The sequence below is a fragment of the Cibotium barometz genome, chromosome 10, assembly GCF_041138505.1.
Source record: "Cibotium barometz isolate CiBa-2024 chromosome 10, ASM4113850v1, whole genome shotgun sequence".
Classification (NCBI taxonomy): Eukaryota; Viridiplantae; Streptophyta; class Polypodiopsida; order Cyatheales; family Cibotiaceae; genus Cibotium; species Cibotium barometz.
The window spans coordinates 22,888,646-22,910,825 of NC_141055.1; the positions used below are offsets into that span (position 1 = coordinate 22,888,646).

Below are 22,180 nucleotides of genomic sequence, written 5' to 3' on the forward strand. Positions count from 1 at the left end.
AAACCCGTCTCATACCTGCCGTTTCTGAAACGCCTGGCAACTATGGTGTTGAGGAGGATCCTACATTGGAGACATTAACTACTCTTCAAAGAGATTACCCTGGCTTTTTAGTGAGCTCAGGAGTGAGCTCCTAGAGGAAGGGGAGTATGTCATGTGCACAGTGTGTATCTACCGTGTGCTACACGCATGCAAGACTAGTTTCGAGGCTTGGGGAAGCTTGGAACTAGGCAGGCTGATTGACGAGCTGAGTTAGGGAAATACTAACGGGCGGACACCCAAGTATGGACGGGCGGGCACCCAAGTGTGGACGCCCGATGACCGGCCAAGAGCCTATAAAAGGGTGGCCAAGGTTAGTTATTGTATTATAGAGAGTCTCGCGAGTTTGTGAGAGCGCGAGGGCAGCTTTGTGGCAGTATGGGACGTCGCGAGGAGGAGATTGGTCGGTACGTCATCCTAGTTAGCTCAGCTCGTGGCTCGATGGGGACAGCCAAGACTGTGGGCTTGCCCACGGCTGTCACGGTTGGGAGGTGAGTCAGGCCTGCACCCCCTTGCTTGTTTGTTTGTTCGTTTGTTTGCAGGATTCGAGTTTCGAACCAAGATCGATCACGAGGGGATCCGTGGGGATTTGACAAGAAGGGTTTGGTTCAGCCAAGCTCTTCCCCATATTATTCACCCGTCCTCTTGGTTCAAAAGAAGGATGGGTCCTGTGTGGATTAGAGAGCTTTGAATAAGCTTACCATCAAGAATCGGTTTCCGATTCCACGCATAGACGACATCTTTGACAAGTTGGATGGATCGGCATGCTTTAGCTGAATTGATCTCAAGAGTGGGTATCATCAAGTGCGTGTAGTGCTTGAGGATGTACACAAAACTGCTTTCAGGACAGCATTTGGGCTTTATGAGTATCTTGTTATGCCTTTTGGTCTTACAAATGCCCCAGCTACATTCAATAGAGTGATGGATCGCATATTCCGTGGGTACAGAAAATTTACAGGTGTCTTCTTTGATGACATCCTAGTCTTCTCGAAGACCGAAGAAGAGCATAGAACTCATTTGGCCATTGTTTTTGAAGAGCTCCATAAGCATAAACTCTTCATAAATGCAAAGAAGAGTGAGTTCTTCTTGTCAGAGATACATTATCTTGGGCATATTGTGTCCAAAGATGGATCTTGCAAAGATTGATGCAATTCGGAATTGGCCCAAATTGAGTTCGGTGCATGAGATCCGTAGTTTTCTTGGATTATGCTCTTACTATCCCAGGTTCATTTGGCACTTTGCATGGATTGCTTCTCCTTTACATGATTTGACAAAGAAGAAGGTCGTGTTCAAATGGACTAATATAGAGAGAGATGCATTCCTCAAATTGAAAGATGCAACTACTCATGATCCAGTGTTGATCATTCCGGATTTGCAAAAGCCTTTTTGTGTGGAATGTGATGCATCTGGAAATTGCATAGGAGCTGTCCTTAATCAAGAGGGATATGCCGTGGCTTATGAGAGTCGTAGATTGCATAATGCAGAGCTATCTCTTGGCATTTATGAGAAAGAGCTCTTGGCTGTAATTCATGCACTTACTATATGGAAACATTACCTTCTTGGGGCTAATTTCACTGTGAAGACAGATCACCAGAGTTTGAGGTATTTTCTTACTCAAACTAAGTTGTCAGAGAAGCATATGAGGATGGCCAATTTCCTCTCTATGTTTCATTTTCAGATCTTGCACACCCCGGGAAAGAAGAATGTAGTGGCCGATGCTATGTAGCAGCTATCTCGGTTGCCTCTCATGGGGACTTGTCTACCATGCGTGATTTGTATCATACGGATGCTGATTTTGCCACTATTTGGACTGATTTGATGGCTGGTCATGCACATGTCTCATATGTGATCAAAGAGGGTTATCTCATGAAAGATAATTGCCTATGTGTGGTGTCTGACATGAGGCAAAAGGTTTTGGATGAGTGCCATGCTCTTCCATATGCTGGTCATAGAGGCATAATGCCTACTACACACATGATTGAGCGGTATTTCTTTTGGCCAGGTATGCGGAAGGACATAGAGGCACATGTACGTGCATGTATCACCTGTCAAAAAGTCAAATTTGATAGGCAAAAGGCACCAGGTTTGCTTCAGCCATTGCCTATTCCCACACAGCCATGGGAAAGTATTACAATGGATTTCATTATGGACTTGCCACGTACCCAACAGGGTAATGATGCAATTTGGACAATTGTAGACAAGTTTAGCAAGCAAGCTCATTTCTTGCCAGTCAAAAAGACCATCAAAGCTGAGCATATGGTTAAAATATATCTTGCACAAGTGTTCAAACATCATGGAATGTCGAAGTCGATTGTGGGGGATAGAGATCACAGGACTACAAGTCTCTTTTGGCGGGCCTTATTTGATAATATGGGCACCAAATTGGACTTCTCATCAGCTTAATACCCTCAAACGGATGGGCAAAGTGAGGCTGCAAATTCAGCCGTGTTGGATCTCTTGAAATGTTGTGTGGCGGATCAAAAGTCTTCTTGGGAGAAGTACTTACCGCTTGTGGAATTTGCATACAACAACACGGTGCATGCATCTACGGAAAAGGCCCCATTTGAGATTGTTTATGCTGAGGTGGTTTTGCCACCCATCCTTCGCACAAAGGATGAGATATTTGCAGTTGTTGATGAGTATGTAAGAGACTTGGATATTACTTTTGCTCAGATGCGGACAGCCATTGCAAGGTCACAAGACAAGCATAAAAAGGCTGCCAACAAGCATAGAAGGCAATTGGATGTTAAAGAGAATGATTGGGTATTGCTGAAATTTGAGAAAGCAAGACTTGCAAAGAGGCCTGGCAAAGAGGGTGCATATCCTAAGCTTGCAACCAAGTACTATGGGCCTTTTCGAGTGATCAAGAAGATCAATGAAGTGGCTTTCAAATTGGCGTTACCTAGTCATTGACACATACACAATGCTTTTCATGTGAGTCTCCTTCGCAAGTATGTAGGGCCGGAGCCCAGTGAAATGGTCATTGAGGATCCACCAGAAGTGGATGAGCTTGAGGAGATCTTGCAGCCAGAGCAGATTGTGTATCACAAGGAACGCAAGCTTGCTGCAAGGCAAAGTTGTGAGGCGTTACCTTGTGAAGTTTAGGAACTATCTTCCCATTGATGCTAAATGGGTAGATGAAGAGTTCTTCAAAGATTGCCCACATGTGCTTCAAACATATTTGGATGCTTTACAGTTGCGGACAACTGTTTAGAAGCCGGGGGGGATGTCACCATTTGGCCACTGAATTGGTCCACCCGTGCTTTCTTATCATGTATGTACATTGGACTGGTGTCCATGGCAGTTGTTTATGCCGGGGATTGATGCCACTCATGTGATACTCTAGACTTCGCTTTCCGTTGGGACTTGTGCCTCCGTGTACATGCCCGGAAATGCTTGGTGGATTGGTGTTCCATTGGGTCTCGTACCTTGTGTACTTGCCTGGAGCACGTCTATTTTGGTATAGTCTCATGAACGGGGATTGTCCATACCAATGCTGCATTGCATAGCATCTTTATGTGCTTGCTTGCAATTGAAATTGCATGCTGTTTTCATGCTTGCTTGACCAATGTGAGGGGATGCCCGCCCGCGAGCCGTGCGTGTGAAACTGTCTGCTGACATGGTTATGTGGCATGTGACAGGTGGTAAGTATTGGTCATAAACTTGGCCTTAGGAGTTAGCACTAATTTATAAGTGAGTGAGTACACGCGTCATTAAGTTTTGGGCGACCAAAACTCACTTATAAATTATGATCAGTCCGGTGTTCACACACTGATGTCCTTAGGTGGACATAACCCAATGTCCACCGCCCAGACCTTATCCCCTTTGTACAAAGGGAGTAACCAGCCATGTGTCCACTCTAGCTTGCTCCACAAAGCACCTGCCTGCCACCTACACTGGACAACTCACCACCTCACTCCTCTTCCTCTCTCTAGAGTTTGGCGCTTCCTTCATGAGGGCTGTTGGGCTGCATTTTCTGCACATTCTCCTTCCCAACTCCATTTCCAAGCTTGCTAAGGTGATTTTTCTAGCTTCCTAGAGTGTTTCCGGATGCTATTCACTCTCCTACTCACTCCCAATGACTAAAATTCAGCAAAACAGCTCTCTTTATTGCTGTAATTTCTGGTCTTTTTGCTGAAAACCCTAATTTCAGCTCTCCTTTCTCAAGTTGAACCATAGGGGAAGCTTTCCCAAGGTTCCCTTCATCCTCTTGAAGACTTTTGTCGTCGCGAAGAAAGGCGACAAATCAAAGATCTCAACACTCCAAGGACTTCCATCGCGAAGACTTCCGCTGTCATGGACTCTACTTGCTATTGGTAAGCTTTTATGCTTAAATATGGGAGCAAGTAGCAGGAGGGAGGAACCGGATTACAAGATCACATACCCTGTGTAGTGTTCTCTTATCCTACGTGCTCTCTTGCAGATTGTTGCTACCATGTGTTGGTGGAACAATAGAATGCAGATGGTAGAGAACATGGGCACTTGAGAGGGTAGTGTGGGTTGCAAGTCTACTCGACAACCACTTGTTTGCAATACTGTATTCATATACATTGGTATGGAAATCTGGTCACAAATGCCCATGACACTATGTACTTGATTCTCCCAAGATCAATATACTTTATTTGAGGGAGGGATCGGCTGTTCCGGCTCATTGTGTCTCTCTTGTCAATTCAGCAATTTACTTCTTGTATTTGAACAAGTGTCCATCAAATCTTAGTGTATTTAAGTGTATTGATTAGCATTGTGTTCAACCAAGTTACAAGCGGCTAGCTCACTTACACTCACACCCGGAGATCATGCTCCGAGGTATTTTTGCCTCGCCATCGCCTATGTATCACATATTACACCCCCATTATGGTACTGGTTGGAGCTAGACAGATTTGCATTGCATTCTTGTATACCCTGCACAAATAGGTTGCATACGGAGCCTCTAGCAGTAGTGCTCCATCCATCACACCCCCCCACTAGCTCAATACTTTCATAGTTTATTTCATGTTCATTTTGTCCTTTTTTTTCTGGACATCCAGAAGATATTGACAGATGTACATTGATTTGTCTCATAGGTCGTGTACGGCCTCTAGTAGACGTAGATTGCCGCTGAACTCGGGGAGCCGCCGATGCTGCATTTCATACACCGGTAAAGTCTCCTTCTGTTAAGAAGTTTTATGTGAGAAAAGGTAGGGAATGGACACTCTCCCCGGGGTCAAACGACTGAGGAAGACATCCAAGAGAATCAATGAAGCAATGTATGATGAGATACATAGATTGGTCAGGACAGAGATACGCCTCTTGCGTGAGGAAGTTAAGCAAGAAATGCAGCAAGAAACACATACCTGTTTGGCTGAAACGTATGCAGACATGTATGCAAAGATGAAGGGCGAGATGCAAGCCCAAGTATGGGCAGAACTGCAAATTGTACAAACTCTCATGCGGGTTGAAATCAGAAAAGAATTGCAAGAGGAAATGCATGCAATGAATGCAGAGAAAGACAGTATGATCTTGGAATTAAGGGGAGAGCTGAATGCATGCAAGGAAAAGTTAGACCATCAAAATGAGGGACAAGGCATGGCTGCAGCACCTCAAATGCAGGAGGAAAAAAAGAACTGAAAATTACAGGTGGAGAAGGAGATAAAAACCTTCGCCAAGGTTGCACAGTGCACCAAGGCCGAGGTGGAAGAAAATGCTAAGTGGATTGATGTGGTAAAAAAGCACAAGGGAATGCCTGATTATAAAGTGGAGGTGATGAATGCAACCCTCAAAGAAGAGGCTAAACGGCGAGCCAGAGCCCTACATGTACGGGTTACAGGGTGGGGGGAGAAAGGTACTCCTCAAGAAGATGCTAAGACACTGAGTACAAAGATAGGGTCCACAGAGATTCCTATAGCAGAGGCCTGGAGAGTGGGAAAGGATGCGACCAGAGCACGAGCATTGATATTGAAATTTGCAGATATGGATAAGAAGGCCTGTCTCGCTAAGAGGGCCACACTTAAGTGAGAAAATTTATCTAGATGAGGATCTTACGCCAGCCCAGGTAGCACACTAAAAGGAAAACACGCCTCGAGTGTTCGAAGCACGTAAGGAGGGGAAGTGGGCTGTATATAGAGATGGGCAAGTGTTCATCCGGGAGCGCCGGTCATCCTGACGGGGCGCGGCCTATGGGACCTTGAAGTTATCGGTGTGGAACTGCAATCGAGCCCTATGGGTAGATGCAGGGTACTTCGAGGACACTTTCAAAGGCCGGGATATTGCCATGTATACAGAGACACACCAATGTGCAGGGAGTAAATAACCAGAGGTTCCTGGGTATAGATGTGAATCAGTATGTCAACCGCAACCACGCATAGCAGGGGGGACTAGAGGAAGTGGGGGGGTAGCAGTACTGTAAGGGAGGACTTACGGGAGGCAGTACATGTGATGCATAGAGGTGCAGACACGCGCTACTACATGTCGATCAAACTGAGCACAAATAGACCTCGGGACATTTACATTGCAGTATGCTACTTCCCACCGGCACATTCCAGATACACTATGCCGGGAGAATCACCATATATGCCGCTATACAAGGACATCATGAGATTTGCGAGCTTGGGAGATGTACTACTAACGGGGGACTTTAATGCACGTACAGGCCGGGAACAATCAGCTCTCTATGCTACAGATGATCCCATGTACCACGAGCTAGCAGCGGATGAGATAGGGATGCACAGATCTGCCCAGGACACAGTAGAGGTGACAAAATATGGGAGACACTTCCTAGCTTTGGGGAGTGCACATGGGCTAGTTATCTATAATAGCCTATCCCATTGGCCAGGTTCATATGCTCTCACATGTTGTAACAAAAAGGGAGGAGCTAGTACAGTGGATTACCTAATGGGCTCACCTACCTTATTACATGATATACAGGATCTCTCCATTTTGGGCAGACCATTGGGATAGCAGCAGACCATGCATATTTGACATTTTTTGTGACTTGTGGATATGTTAGAGGCACACCACCCTCTAGTCATACCAGATACCCAAGATATCACTTTACTCGGGAGACCTCTAGGGTATATGGCAGTGCAGTATATGATGGTCTGTTCGCTCTTAACCCGAGCAGTCCACTTAATGAGCTTACGAAAGAGTTGGCAGATGTATTACATGGTTCAGCAGCATATGCTTTCCCATATACCCCCCCTCTTTCTACCCCTCCTCGCCATACGGCCCCACATAATGGTTGGTACGATGATGAATCTCGCGAGACTCGTGACCGGTCACCTATAGCGGTAGATCACCCTTGGCATCCACACACATAGACAGGCCAGAACGCTCTTCAAATGCCTTGTGCGGAAGAAGAAGCGGGATTACCTGGCCAAGCTTGAGATGGAGATATACCAACTATTTTCGGGGCAAGACAGCAAGAGGGCGTGGAAGATGTTCCAAAAGCGACATCACCCACACCTATCACAGCACCTGAGGCATGGCATGAATATGCAAGAACTTTATATGAAGTACCATGGCAGCCCCCCAGTCATCTCCTGTCTATACATATACACCAGGGCCTTTGTTGTGGGTGTGCCCGCCCTTATTAGGTGTTTTCTCATTTTTCCCCTCTCCGTATTTTTCCCTATTTTTCTTGGCTTGGGTGGTTGCCTATGGTGGCAGGAGGACCCTGTTGTTGGCCGACTGCATCAGTGCACATACTGGAGCTGGCCGACTGATTTGCATGAGTCGTGGACTTCACAGATGCTGGCCGACAACCCTGCTGCTGGCCGACTGTACACATCAGCAAGTCGTGGAGTTTTGTGGTCCTGTCGGCTGCCCTACAGCAGGCCGACTGCACTATGGGGGCCATATAAAATGGCCCCACACCCCTTGCCAGTTTTGAATCATTCCGGGATTCTTCTTGTGTATATAGAGCAGAGTTACACGCCGCTATCTCTCTCTCTCTTGTGCTGTTATTTTCTGCATTGCGTTTTGCTCTTGTTCCCAGATCTCGTCATCATCTCCGCTGCGCATTCTGACATGGTATCAGAGCCTAGGCTCTAGATAGTTCTTGGGATTTGTGTGAGCAAGAGGGGGACTGTTGTGTTGCTGATTGGTGGACTGTTCGGGACTGTTTGGGAACAGGAGAAGCAAAAGGACGGCAGGGTGATTTGCTGGACAGCCACTTGCAGGTGTAAGTTCTTCTTTGTTCCCGCCCACCCACCCTTTTTCAGAGTACATCCCCGCAATGGCAGATCTGTTAGAGATGGCCGAGAGGCATGTGAAGATCCATACACTCCCCACGTTCCCGGTGGACCGTCAATTGGACGGGAACAACTACGGCATATGGAAGGTTATGATGGAATCTGTTCTGGAGTCTTACAACCTCGCTGATTTCGTCGTTGTTGGGGTTCCACGACCGGAAGTAGAGGAAGGGGAGTTACCGTCGATCCGAAAGGACCGGGAGGCACAGATATGGGATCATGTCAACGCCACGGTCTGTTCGTTTATCTTCCTCAACTGCACACCGCAGGTAATCAATCATGTAAAGCATATGACGCTAGCCAGAGGTATATGAAAGCATTTGGCTTCTCTTTACAATAGGGTATCGCCCATGAAGAGGATTTCCTTGGAAGTACAGATGCAGGTTATGAGCCCTGCAAAGTCGTCGACGATGCGGGAGCATATTAACAAGCTGCAGAATCTTCAGGAGGAAGTTTTTTAGGCTGGGAAGGAGATATCGTCAGAGGACATGGCCATAACGTTGATGTCGCATTTGCCCTCTCAGTACTCAGAATTTTACTGGTCTTTGATTACCAGTGGTGGCAGGCTCAACACCATCATGTGGGAGGAGCTTGTGCCCATGGTCTTGGACCAGGAGGAACGATTCACAAACCCTCCTCAGGGTGGAGGTTCGGAGGCCTTAACTGGCCAACGGTCGAAAGGCCGTAACACGGGCAAAGGGAAGGTTTCATCGGAGAAGTCTTCTGAGAAGAAGTCCATTACTGACCGCGAGAAACTAAAGGCAAAGAGGACCTGTAATGATTGTGGCGAGAAAGGCCACTATTGGAGGCAGTGTCCCAAGCGGAAGACCGAGAAGGGTGAAGATTCCTCAGTAGCAATCACAAAGACTCCGGCTTTTGTGCACCTGGAGGTGATGGACACCGATGTTTCATTTTCTTCAGGCAGGGAGGAGATTGGAGAATTCTCCACAGCGGATACTCAGGAGTGGATTCTAGACAGTGGTGCTTCCAGGCACATGACTCCTTCCCGTTTTGATTTATAGGATCTCTGCAGGTATTCTGGTCACATTCTTACTAGGGATACATCCACTATCCCAGTTCACAGTAAGGGCAGGTTGGAGATAGTTCCCGATGACATAGGGGGGAAGCATTCCTTCCAAGTATTGTATGTTCCGTCACTTGGTTTTCATCTGTTGTCAGTGCATCAGGTTTGCAAGACTGGCGTACGGGTGGAGTTTGATGAGCATTTTGTTGCTCTCCGGGACAACGCAACAGGCCAGGTGGTTTGGGAAGGCGGAGTGGAGAATGGAGTTTACAAGCTTTCAGCACTCTCTCTCCCAGGTCCTCAGGATTGTGATGAGCGACAGTCTGGTAATGGCTACTTAAGAGTGGATACGATGCAGGTGCAAGCTTTCCGGGACCAGATAGTGGATAGCTTGCCAGTTGATGGCAGCAGTTGGCAGGAACTTTCCAGTACTGATGTTGGTGGTTCTTGTGTTCGTCAATCAGAGGAAACTGAACAGGTAACTTATGCTCTAATGTCTCGTAGTTTTCGGGACAAAGAAACTCTTGTAGATAAGGATGTTCTTTCCACGGGGACCTCTCGGAAAGCCAGGCAGGTGGCAGTTGATTACTTGTAGAAGGAGGTGCATTCTCACGGCTTTGTGGTTCCGGATTCAAAGGGGGTGGTTGACAGGTTTCAGAAGGCCTTGCGTGTGGTCTTCAGCAGGTTTCCAGGACTAGGCTTTGCACCATATCAGGTGTTGATCCTTGTGAGCAGTGTGATGCCTCTTTGACTCGGAAGCAGAATGGTTCATTGATCTGGTTGATGGACACCAAATTGGATGGGAGCTTCCTGATGAGGCAGTTGAGCTCATGGTTGCAGATGTCTCTTTGGGAGGCAGGATTGCGTATCTTGTGGTTTCTGCGGCATGCGAAGGATCATGGACTCTTTTACACAGAAGGGGGATTGATGGATGGAGTCCGACTCCGGTTTGGGGAGGAGATCCGGACACGAGGAGATCTACTTCAGGCCCAGCAGCAGTTTTATGGAGCAGTAAGAGGCAGTCATCTTTTGCCTTGTCGTTGACAGAGGCAGAGTATCGGGCTGCTTGTGGTGCTGCTTGTGAGGTGGTGAGGTTGCAGAGGTTGCATTGTAGGATTGGGCTTCCACTGGAGGAACCCATGGTCATCCAGAGGCACTTTGTTCGTGAACAGATCATTTTGCTGATGACATCTTGCTAGAGTTCTGTTCGACGGAGGACAGTACGGTGGACCTCTTCAGGAAGTCGCTATCTCAAGATTTGCTCAGGCGGCACCCCAGCTCCCTGTGGTTGGTTTCACAGCCAGGAGCTGAAAGGGGGTGTTAGAAGTCATCTCCCGTCTATACATATACACCAGGGCCTTTGTTGTGGGTGTGCCCGCCCTTATTAGGTAATAGGTGTTTTCTCATTTTTCCCCCCTCTCCGTATTTTTCCCCCATTTTTCCTTATTTTTCTTGGCTTGGGTGGTTGCCTATGGTGGCAGGAGGACCCTGTTGTTGGCCGACTGCATCAGTGTACATACTGGAGCTGGCTGACTGATTTGCATGAGCCGTGGACTTCACAGATGTTGGCCGACACCCCTGCTGCTGGCCAACTGTACACATTAGCAAGTCGTGGAGTTTTGTGGTCCTGTCGGCTGCCCTACAGCAGGCCGACTGCACTATGGGGGCCATATGAAATGGCCCCACACCCCTTGCCAGTTTTGAATCATTCCGGGATTCTTCTTGTGTATATAGAGCAGAGTTACACGCCTCTATCTCTCTCTCTCTTGTGCTGTTATTTTCTGCATTGCGTTTTGCTCGTGTTCCCAGATCTGGTCATCATCTCTGCTGCGCATTCTGACACTTTTGTCACCATTCGGATGGTTTTGGATGCTATTGACAGACTACGTAATGGAAGAGCCCAAGACCAGGATGGGTCTGGTGGCACAACGTTTTTCACATGCCAGAGATGTATTGGCAGCACTGCTAGTACACATGTTTAACAGGGCCATTTGCGAAGGTTTCCCGCGGCACATACTATTGTACCTCTATTTAAGAGTGGTGACCCCATGATACCAGGGAACTACAGGACCATCATGATTGGCCATTGCTTGGCCACGATATTCAGATCTATTTTGGATCGAGAGCTCAGTAGATGGGCTGAGACACATGGACTTAGAGCACCTGGGCAGGCAGGTTTCAGACGAGGTTTCACGACTTTGGATCACATATTTACCCTCAAGGCTCTCATTGAGGAGGGACGAGCACAGGGGAAGAGGATATATTGCTGCTTTGTGGACTTCCGCAAAGCCTTTGACACGGTGCCACATGCCAGACTCATGAGGAGATTGCATGACATTGGTGTTCCCAAGGAGATGCAGTGGGGCATTTATGCATTATATGAGGCGGTGATAGGCAAAGTACGGACTCCCGGAGGCATGTCGGATACAGTGACTAGCACCATTGGGGTGAAGCAAGGATGCCCAGTGTCACCCACCCTTTTTGGACTTTACATTGATGAGATATCCGACTACATTGACAGGATGGGGGGGCAGGGGGCCAATCTAGCAAGGGTTTGGATACCCATAGTGCTATATGCCGATGACATTGTACATATTGCAGACTCCCCTGAGGGTTTGCAACAGCATTTGGATGCTTTGCAGTCATTTTGTACAAATAGGGACCTCACAGTGAACCTTGGGAAGACTAAGATGCAAGAAGGACATGGTCCAGCCCCCCCCCCCTACCACTGGGCACGAAGATGGCCCACTATCAGGACCATTTTCTACATCTCTCCCCAGATGGCTTTGTGACACGGTCTACATACATGGACACCCATCTCTCACATGGCATTCGCATTGCCATTGGACAGATCCGCACCAGTTGAGGGTAGAGACTGGCAAATACGAGGGGATGAAGCCAAGAGACCGCATTTGTCAGCTATGTCACCAGGAAGTAGAGTCAGAGGAGCACTACATATGCCGATGTACTATGTACTATGAGATACGATACTGGTGTCTCTTCCGAGAGGGTTTTGGACCATTACGACATGTGATGGAGTTTGAGGATTAGAGGTGTTTGGGGCTTTTCTTATTGGAGCTTAGACGCCATCGAGAGGCTCTCTTACGAGCTAGGACAGCACACCAAGATCCACCCCGCTAGCGAGCCATACCAGATTTTTTCAAGGCCAGGACCGCCCCAACAGATACGACCAGGACCTCCACTACCCCCTCGGAGAGTCAGACGTCCTTCAGGAGGAGTCACCCTGATAGAGCCATAGCACTTTGTCGAGCAAGATGCCCACGCCTACCAGGGCCTCGTCCACGGCCGCTTCATCACCGGTGGATTAGAGCCATCATCACCCGCCACATGAGACGACTGCCCTGCCACTTTAGTCTCTCTATCTTACAGCACCCCATGAGAGAGATACTGAGATGAGCAGATTACACCATGCTAGTTGTAGATATTATACACTTTTGTTGTACCTTAATAGGAGTATTTTCCTTTCATAGTTGTTTAGGACTGTTTTAAGACTTTTTTACCCTAAACCCTAAACTCTCTCTCTCAGGAGGAGTATGTGGCTTGGGGGGGGGGGGGGGGGGTAGCTGTCCTTTTTAGATCCCATCTCCGATAGATTCTCAGCATCGTCCGGAAGGACGAGGATGCGCGGTATCATTGGGTGCGGCTACAGCTTAGCAGTGACAGAGTCATCCACATTGCTGTGTGTTATTTTGCACCACGCCACTCCCCATACGCCGCACAGCATGGCCAGTCACCGTATTTACCATTATATGGGGATATTATGGAGTTCTCACAGCTGGGGATTTCAACGCCAGGACAGGAAGTCAACAGGTCCCACTACTCGATCTAGACAACCCTATCAAACTACAGGAGCTGGACATCACTGACACAGGGCTGTAGCGATCATCACAGGACCGTGAGGAGGTCACAGTGTATGGGAGATATTTCTTAGAGCTAGGAGCTGCACATGGTCTCGTTATCTATAACGAGATGTCCCGATGGCCCTCCTCCGGTGCCCTCTACCTCCTTCCCTCACTCAAGACCCCCTTTTGAAGCTGACCATACCTACCTCTCTTTCACTCTTACCTGCACACCACCCATCCCTCCACCACCACCCCCCATCTCACATTACACTCAGGTCCTTTTTGATCACAAGCTTGACCTTGTTTACTCCAACCACATCTACCGCCAACTCTAGGATGTGGAACCTACTGTCCCCCTATCCACCCTCACAGCACAACTCACCACGATACTCCACACATTTGCCACTGCTTCTTTCATCTGCATGTGGCGGTCTACCGCCAAGCCACCTTGCGGTTCCATGTCCCAGAACTGTTGGTATGATGACGACTGTCGGCGGGCCACATGCTCCCATTTTAAGCATGAGGTACGGATTGGGCAAATCACGAAGCGCTAAGCAACGGATTTCTCAACGGCTCACCCAACGCAAGAAACGGGAGTTCTATGCTCGGAAAGAGGATGAGTTATACCGACTTTTCTTAGGGCCGAACTGCAAAGAGGCTTGGAGGAAACTTTTAGAACATCGCCCTCCCACACCTATCACCTGCCCGGACACATTGCACTACCTTGCACGCTCCCTCTATCATATCCCCCATCAGCCAACCCTACCCCCACCACCTCCACCTTCTTCACAGAGTCCTCAAGGCCATTCGTAGACTACGCAATGGGCGAACCTAGGATCATGAGGGAATCACTGCCGAGTACATTTCGCATGCCGATGATACCTCTACTAGCCTACATGTTCAATAGAGCCCTTTGTGAAGGATATCCACCCTCTTGGTCCACCAACACCATCACCCCCATCCTCAAAGCCGGAGATCCACTTGATCCTAATAACTACATGACGATCATGTTTGGCCACACATTGGCCAAACTCTACGGATCAGTGCTAGAGGCGGAGCTCAGTTCATTTGCACAGAGCCAAGGATGCAGAGCCTCAAGACAGGCTGGCTTTTGGAGGAGCTACTCTACCCTTGACCACATCTTCACCCTTTGTGCCATCATTGAGGAGGGTAGAGCACGACATCACAGGATTTACTGCTGCTTTGTGGATTTCCACAAAGCTTTTGATATTGTACCCCGAGCCCACCCCCTACACTGTCTACAGGAGATCGGAGTCCCATCTGACATGGTTTGGAGCATCATCGCCCTCTATGAGTCTGTCACCAGACGAGTGACAGCCCCAGGAGGAATCACAGGAGATTTCCCGCACTATTGGGGTGAAACAGGGCTGCCCTCTATCACCCACTCTTTTCGGCCTCTACATTGATGAGATCTCAAGCTTCATTGATGGATTAGGCAGCTGGTCCCACACTGGTAGGCATATTGATCCCCATACTACTTTATGTAGATGACATCGTCCTCCTCTCAGACTCAGCCGAAGGGCTTTAGAGACAGTTGGATGCCTTACATGACTTTTGCACTCAGCGGGACCTCTCTATTAACCTTGGCAAAACCAAGGTAATGGTCTTCAATACCTCTCGTCCCTTCACATCCAAATTGAACACCACATGCCAAAGTGACGCAAGGATATGTAGCCTTGAGCTTACTCGAGCGGCAGTGCTTCTAAGCACATTTCCAGGAGCCCAAGACGAAGGGCTGGCTTGTTGACACCCTCGTCACACCAGCCTTGATGTATGGAGCAGCCTTCTAGGGCCAGATTTATCCAATGAGGATTGGCAGCAAGTTGAGAGGCCGGCCCCAGGTCATGATGTTCTCCCATATGATCCGCAGCAAACTATCAGTCCCACACCAGATTATCCAGGCAGCAGAGTTTGCTGCAGCCCCGATGGTAGTGGATGCACTCTTCCAAACAGTCACATACCTCCATCGCATCAGTCACATGGATCCCCACAAGTACCCGAGGCTTGCCCTGGAGTCCTCCAGACAGCTAGCACTTGAGGGGCACTCTCGAGTATGGTATGCACTAGTTTCCACTTGGTTCTCAGTATATGGGCTTTGCATGGACCGCTTACCCCCCCTTCAGTACAGTTTGGACTCCCCTTTTCTCCGGGTGTCTCACGAGGATACCAACCGGGTTACCCGGTAAGATCTTCTAAGCCTCTACACACTTTGCACATGGATCACACCTCCGGAGCTCCCCACGAAGATGCACTTCTACAGAGATCACTTCCTCACACTCACTGAGGATGGATTCATCCAGCAGCTGGGCTGCTTGAGTGTTCACATGTCCCATACCATGCGGATTGCGATTGGCCAGATACGGGTTTCATCCCACCGCCTGAGAGTGGAGACAGGTAGAGGTAAGTGCATCTTCAGAGCCGGGAAGCTCATACGGAGACCCAGAGAGGAGAGGATCTACCGACTATGCCACACAGAGGTTGAGATGGAGGAGTATTAAATATGCCACTGCCCAATATACTATGAGATCCGTAGGAGGTTTCATTGTCTATTTCGTGGGGGATTCGGTCCACTCTCCAAGATCATTGACTTCCAGGACCAGGGTTGCCTGGGCCTCTTCCTACTTGAGCTCCGCAAACACAGGGACACCTTGAGAGAGCCTCGGTCCCAACCACCCCGCCCCCTCCCTCGCCAACCAACCATCACCAGTTTCTTCCGGACCCAAGAGGTGGAGGACACCGACATAGTGGATCTTGTGGACCCTCCACGAGCTACTCTGGACCTACCTCGCCCGAGAGGAGTTACCTCGGACCGAGCCTCTGCACTCCAGCGCGCCCGACGCCTTCGATCCCCCCCTCGGCCACGATCACCTCATTAGCTCCAGATCCAGGACATGCTCCACCACCATCGAGCTACCTTTCCACGTGACATAGCTGAGGGAGACCTCTCGGCCATACTCATTAGCCCCATGCTTGATATTTTGGAGAGTGGTATGCCATCTACTCAGAGCTGATGTTGCTCTCATGTTTCTATGTTCTTGGTATTCCATGATGAGTTTCCATGGACAGTTTTGTATCACCCCAATGAGATATCTATGTTTATGTTTTCTTTCTGTTTCATTTTCCATTCCATGATGAGATATGCCATGGACATTATTGTACCACTTTGGTCTCATAGGCCCATTGGGTCTTTAGTAGACGCTTAATCTCTCTCTCACGAGGATGCAGCTTGAGCATAGGAGAACTTGTATGCCACGAGTCTTACACGCGAGGAGAGAAGGCAAGAAGGCCTTCTATCGAGATGGTCGGGTCATCATTGATGGCCGGCCCATGGATTAGCGGTTTGGGGCCTATGGGACACAGACCAGGCCACTGACAGAGATACACATAGCAGTATGGAACTGTAATGGTTCACTATGGGTGCAGCCTGGACGACTGGAGCATGTTATGGTGGGGAGAGACATCATACTTCTGACAGAGACACATCAGAGCCCAGAGAGAGGGCTACCTCGAGTAGAGGGATTCCAGTGGGAGTCAGCATACAGGAGGACCACACGCCAGGGTACCTCGAGAGGGTCGGGGGGGGTAGCAGTCCTATTCAGACGAGAGCTACAGGGGAGACTGAGAGTGGTAGCACAGGATCCAGAGGCCAGATACATGTGGATCAGCTTACAGCTCTCACAGGACAGGGTTATATACATAGCTCTATGTTACTTTTCTCCATCAGGATCCTCCTATGTCATTACAGAGGACATGCCACAGGAGGAGGAGATAGGAGCCTCGCCATACACTTGTCTGTCAGAGGAGATTATGCATTATTCTACACTAGGGGAAGTATTTCTTACGGGCGACTTCAATGCCCACACACAGAGCAGACAGTGTGAGGTGTATGACTATGATGACATGGAGATCCTCCACCCTGTGGATCCAGAGGAGATAGGGGCTAGTCGGGCATCAGAGGACACTGGACCAGACAGAGGACATTATGGGGACCACTTACTAGAGTTGGGAGCCAGGCATCGTCTCGTTATTTATAACGGGATGCTACAGTGGCCGGGATCAGGAGGGCTGACATGCTTCCCACATGGGGGTCATACACGGACCGGAGGCACGGTGGTAGACTACATTATGGGGTCTTTGGAGGCATCACAGCTTGTCACCTCATTCTCCATTCCACCTCGTCCTATTGGGGCAGATCATACATACTTGGCATTTTCACTAGCCGGATCACCAGTATCACCAGCCCCCCACATACCGACGCCACACACTACCATCTACTTCACACATGACATGGCAGACATATACACTGGCAGAGTAGAGGATGGGCTCCTACTCATGGATCCCCTGGCATCTATGGATACCATTACAGCCCAGCTCGCATCACTCCTACACACGGCTGCATTACAGAGCTTCCCACATCGTGTACACTCAGGAGAGCCTGCGAGACCTGGGACTATGCCCCAGAACAGATGGTATGATGACGAGTGCAGAGCCCTATACTCACGACTCCGCATACAGAGAGCCTTGGGAGCCATCACAGAGCAGGAGTCGAGGAGAGAGATGAGGAGACTTACTCGCCGCAAAAGGCGGGCCTTCGCAGAGATACAGGAGCTAGAGATCTTTCATTTCTTCATGAGTAGAGATAGCCCTGTCTCATGGCGGCACTTCAGAGAGCCCCGGACCCCGACACCTATTGCAGACCCACAGACATGGCACACATATGCAGAGGGTCTATACCATGCCCCACAGCAGCCACCTATACCTCAGCCACAGGAGCCTCGACCTACCACAGCTAGCTTCTTTACCCACTCGATGGTACAGGAAGCTATCCGCCGCCTACAGCATGGACGGGCTGCCGACCATATGGGCCTGCAGGGTGAGCATCTCATATATGCAGTAGATTCTTTAGCTCCTTTTCTTGCACACCTGTTTAACAGGGCACTAGCAGAGGGTTTGCCTGCGGAGTGGACGATGCACACCATTGTGCCGATTCACAAAACAGGGGATATGCTCGATCCGAGCAACTACAGGACGGTTATGGTTGGCCACGTGCTGGCCAAACTCTATGGTGCAGTGCTGGAGCAGGAGCTTAGCTTATATGCTGAGCGAGCAGGTTTACGCTCATCAGGGCAGGCAGGCTTCAGGAGAGCTTTCTCTACCACTGACCATGTATTCACTTTGAGATGTATGATTGATCAGGCCAGAGTGAGGAAGAGAAAGCTCTATTGCTGCTTTGTGGATTTCCGCAAGGCATTTGACACAGTACCACGAGAGAGGCTCTTTCAGCGCCTGCAGTCTCTTGGCATACCAGCAGATATGACATGGGGCATCTATGCATTATATGAGCAGGTTTTTGGGCGAGTCAGATGTCCAGGAGGTATGTCCGAGACTATTGCTAGCACCATTGGTGTGAAGCAAGGATGCCCACTTTCCCCCACGCTATTTGGGTTATACATTGATGAGGTGGCTGACTTCATTACACGGGGAGGCGGAGATGGAGTTGATTTAGCAGGTACCTCAGTACATATTATGCTCTATGCTGATGATATTGTATTAGTGTCTGAGTCCCCCGGTGGTCTACAGCAGCATCTACATGCACTCCATGATTTCTGCACACAGAGGGGTCTTACTGTGAACCTTGGGAAAACCAAGGTTATGGTCTTTCATACATCGAGACAGGGCAGGAGTCAGCTGACATTCACTCTCGCAGGATGCTAGGTGGAGGTGGTGACATCATACGTGTACCTAGGGGTTACCTTCTCTGCAGCAGCCACACGCTTTACCATGGGTTCAGCAGCCAGAGCTAGATTGACACGGGGATATGCAGCATTGGCTATGCTAGAGAGACAGTGCCACCAGGCGCATTTTCAGGAGCCCCGGACGAAGGGGTGGCTATTTGACACATTAGTCACACCGGCATTGATGTATGGAGCAGCAGTATGGGCGCCAGGCCTTGCTACACATTGGTGGACACAGATAGAGAGACCACAGGCCCTCATGATGGCACGCATGATACGCAGCAAACCGTCAGTACCTCATGACATTATCCGAGCAGAGTTTGCTGCGCCTCCTATGATGGTAGAGGCCATATTTCAGACTATATGCCTGCTAGACAGATTCAGAGAGATGCCACAGGACAGATTATCATACAGAGCTTTTCAGGCATCTAGACAGTTGGCTGAGGCAGGAGACAGAGAGGATCATGGTATGCACAGGTCACACATTGGTTCTCACAGCATGGCCTAGACATGGATCATCTACCACCATTCCAGTATGACAGGGATGCACCACATATCCGTCTCTCTCATAGTGAGAGGAACAGAGTATTGAGACAGGATCTATGGCAGCTCTATACACGAGAGACATGGATATCGCCTACAGAGCCTCTTCCACCGAAGATGCTATACTACAGAGATCACTTCATGAGTATCACTGATGATGGATTTATAGAGAGGCCTAGATACATGGAGGGCTTTTTACCACACGGCTCCCGAGTGGCTATTGGTCAGCTCAGAGTTTCATCACACCGATTGGAGATTGAGACTGGCAGAGCAGCACGGATCCCCCGAGAGGAGAGGGTATGCAGATTGTGCAGAGAGGAGGTGGAGAGTGAGGAGCATTATGTATGCAGATGCAGAGCATATACAGCCATCAGAGAGAGATATCCCATTTTATTCAGAGAGCCACATTCCCTACGCCAGATCTTTGAGGCAGCAGACCAGCGCATACTGGGGAGATACATTCTAGACATACAGCGCCACAGAGAGACATTATTACAGGCTCAGACAGCTCGAGAGGGGGGGCGACAGACACAGATTACTACATTTTTTCAGAGATCCATACCCCTCCCAGCCCCTACACGGCAGGGAATTACTCTCCAGAGAGCAGAGACACTTAGAGCCCGCAGGAGACAGAGGACACCTGGCTTTCGGACACCACGCCTATACCAGAGAGAGATGACAGAGATCAGAGCTCAGTTTCATAGAGAGGGTGAGGAGCGACTGGCTCGCTTCAGAGCACACCCAGGCATGTTCTTCAGAGAGCTGTGGACACCCCCTTCACTGATGTATACCATTTTATACCCCCAGTATGGTACAGGATGGAGCTAGCTAGGTTGCATATCATGATTGTATACTCCATGCATATAGCTTTGCATTCTCCTAGTAATAGAGCTCCATCCCCTACACACCCAGATTCAGCTTTTTTATTCAGTACTTTTTCATTTTGTTGGGATGACAGAGGATACCCCATACATGTACTCCGATTTGTCTCATAGGCCGAGTTCGGTCTTTTGGAAGACGTTAATAAAATCTTTCTTTCTTTCTCTCTCTCTCTCTCTCTCTCTCTCTCTCTCTCTCTCTCTCACACACACACACACATTAGTCAGACCAGCATCCATGTATGGGGCTATTCATTTTGGGCAGTTGACCACACAAAAAACTTAAAGCTACAGTTTATTACCTGCATTGCAACTCTGCAACCTGCGCTAGAAGTTCCCTCTCTCGTTCTGTTGATAATTCCCCCTGCTGAGAAATTCAGACCCAAGTTTTACCAATCTACCTCATCAAAAGATTTTTTATTTTTTTTTAAAGACTTTCACAATTTAGCAGAATAGGTATTCATACAAAGAAATAACAATAATGCCTCCATTGGACCATTGGAAGTTATGAATGCGGAACACTGTATGTGATCAACTTAAGGGAATGTGACTAACCATCATAGACTCAACCGAGCTCAATGCTGTATTCCTTGCAGCATTTCTGGTATTATGACCACTAGGCCTGTGAGCTGCATTCGAAAAGATGTATTAAGTCTCTAAAGGTGTCAGAAAATCAGAGCTTTGTTAGGTTCTCTCTGCCTCTAGTTACTTTGACCACAATTCAAGTATACTAACTGGTAAGCATGAATCAGAACAATATAATAAATAGTGCTACGTACAGCGTCAGCCATTCTCAGGGAATGAACTGAACCAACACTGCCATTGTTTATCCATGACCAACATCCTCTGTGGGTCATCGTCCCTCCACAATGACCTTCCCCTTCTGCTCTTGTAGATGGGGCAGGAGAGCCACCTGCTCCCCACCAAGGATGCCACAAAGGAGAATTTTTTACACCCGGTTAGATGGTCAAGGTTGTCCAATTCCAAGGATGTACCCAACACAGATCCATTCCCCATTGTAGTTTCCACGGTTACTTCCTGGCCTGGAGGCTCTGCTCATGGAAGAACAGACCACTAAGGCTAGACTGCCCTTGGAAAATTCAGCAGCACGGGCCAGTTCATTTTGGTTGCCTACAGCTAGGGTGATAGATTCAGATTCAATTGCCCGCTCTCATTCCACATAGATAGAAACATTGGCCAACCGAGGGCATGGCACACCAGACCCTCTCTAAGTTCTCAAGAAGCCACCCTATTCCTATGCTTGGCAACACATTGTGGCCTTGCAGCAGCAATCGGATGGCCATGATGGGTACATCGGCTCCTTCATCGGATATGGTGCAATGCAAGTCTCAGCAGCACTTGTGCCAGGCTCCTCACCTTGGCCCTTGCAATTTACATTCAGTGTAATCCAAGAAAACAGTGTGTTTTCTGTACTTATTTGCAGAGAAAGTCTAGTTTATGTGTCACTTTTTGTCTTGAAACTGGTTCAGAATAAAGTTATGGACAGGTCCCCCCCACCCCCCTTTCCTTTAGAGCACAAATATTTCAATCAAAACCCATGGTTACAATTGACTCTTAGATATGCAGCTCAAGGTTACAAAATGCCAAACCAGTCTTACCACCAGTAGGTTGTTCCGAAGGGTTTATACTGTTCATCAAGCATACAATCAATTCCTGAAAAGCAAGTGACACAAAAAGAGTCACCTTAACTTGACAGGTTTTTCTAGAAAATGGTCCAGCTTTAGTGTATGCTTTTAGATAAAAGTTATTTAGTCGGCAGGTCCTCGCAACGCTGACACCTTAATATCAAGTATATAACTCACTTAGCTCACACCAACCAATCAGCATGAAT

The 22,180-nt window shown here is 48.6% G+C and overlaps 1 protein-coding gene across 8 annotated transcripts in view; it reads right to left on the bottom strand.

Annotated features, from left to right (window-relative positions):
• Positions 1-22,180, bottom strand: part of LOC147634673 (uncharacterized) — a 94,302-nt gene that overhangs the window by 22,980 nt on the left and 49,142 nt on the right. For 3 of the 8 annotated variants that reach the window (XM_086803810.1, XM_086803804.1, XM_086803811.1), the window contains 3 exons: positions 21,948-22,002; positions 20,884-20,957; positions 20,631-20,695 (listed from right to left, as the gene is read on the bottom strand). In XM_086803810.1, the coding sequence (XP_086659936.1) occupies positions 20,631-20,695; positions 20,884-20,957; positions 21,948-22,002 (194 nt within the window). The remainder of the gene's footprint in view (positions 1-20,630; positions 20,696-20,883; positions 20,958-21,947; positions 22,003-22,180) is intronic. The other 5 variants (XM_086803808.1, XM_086803809.1, XM_086803805.1 and 2 more) reach the window with 5 other exon arrangements.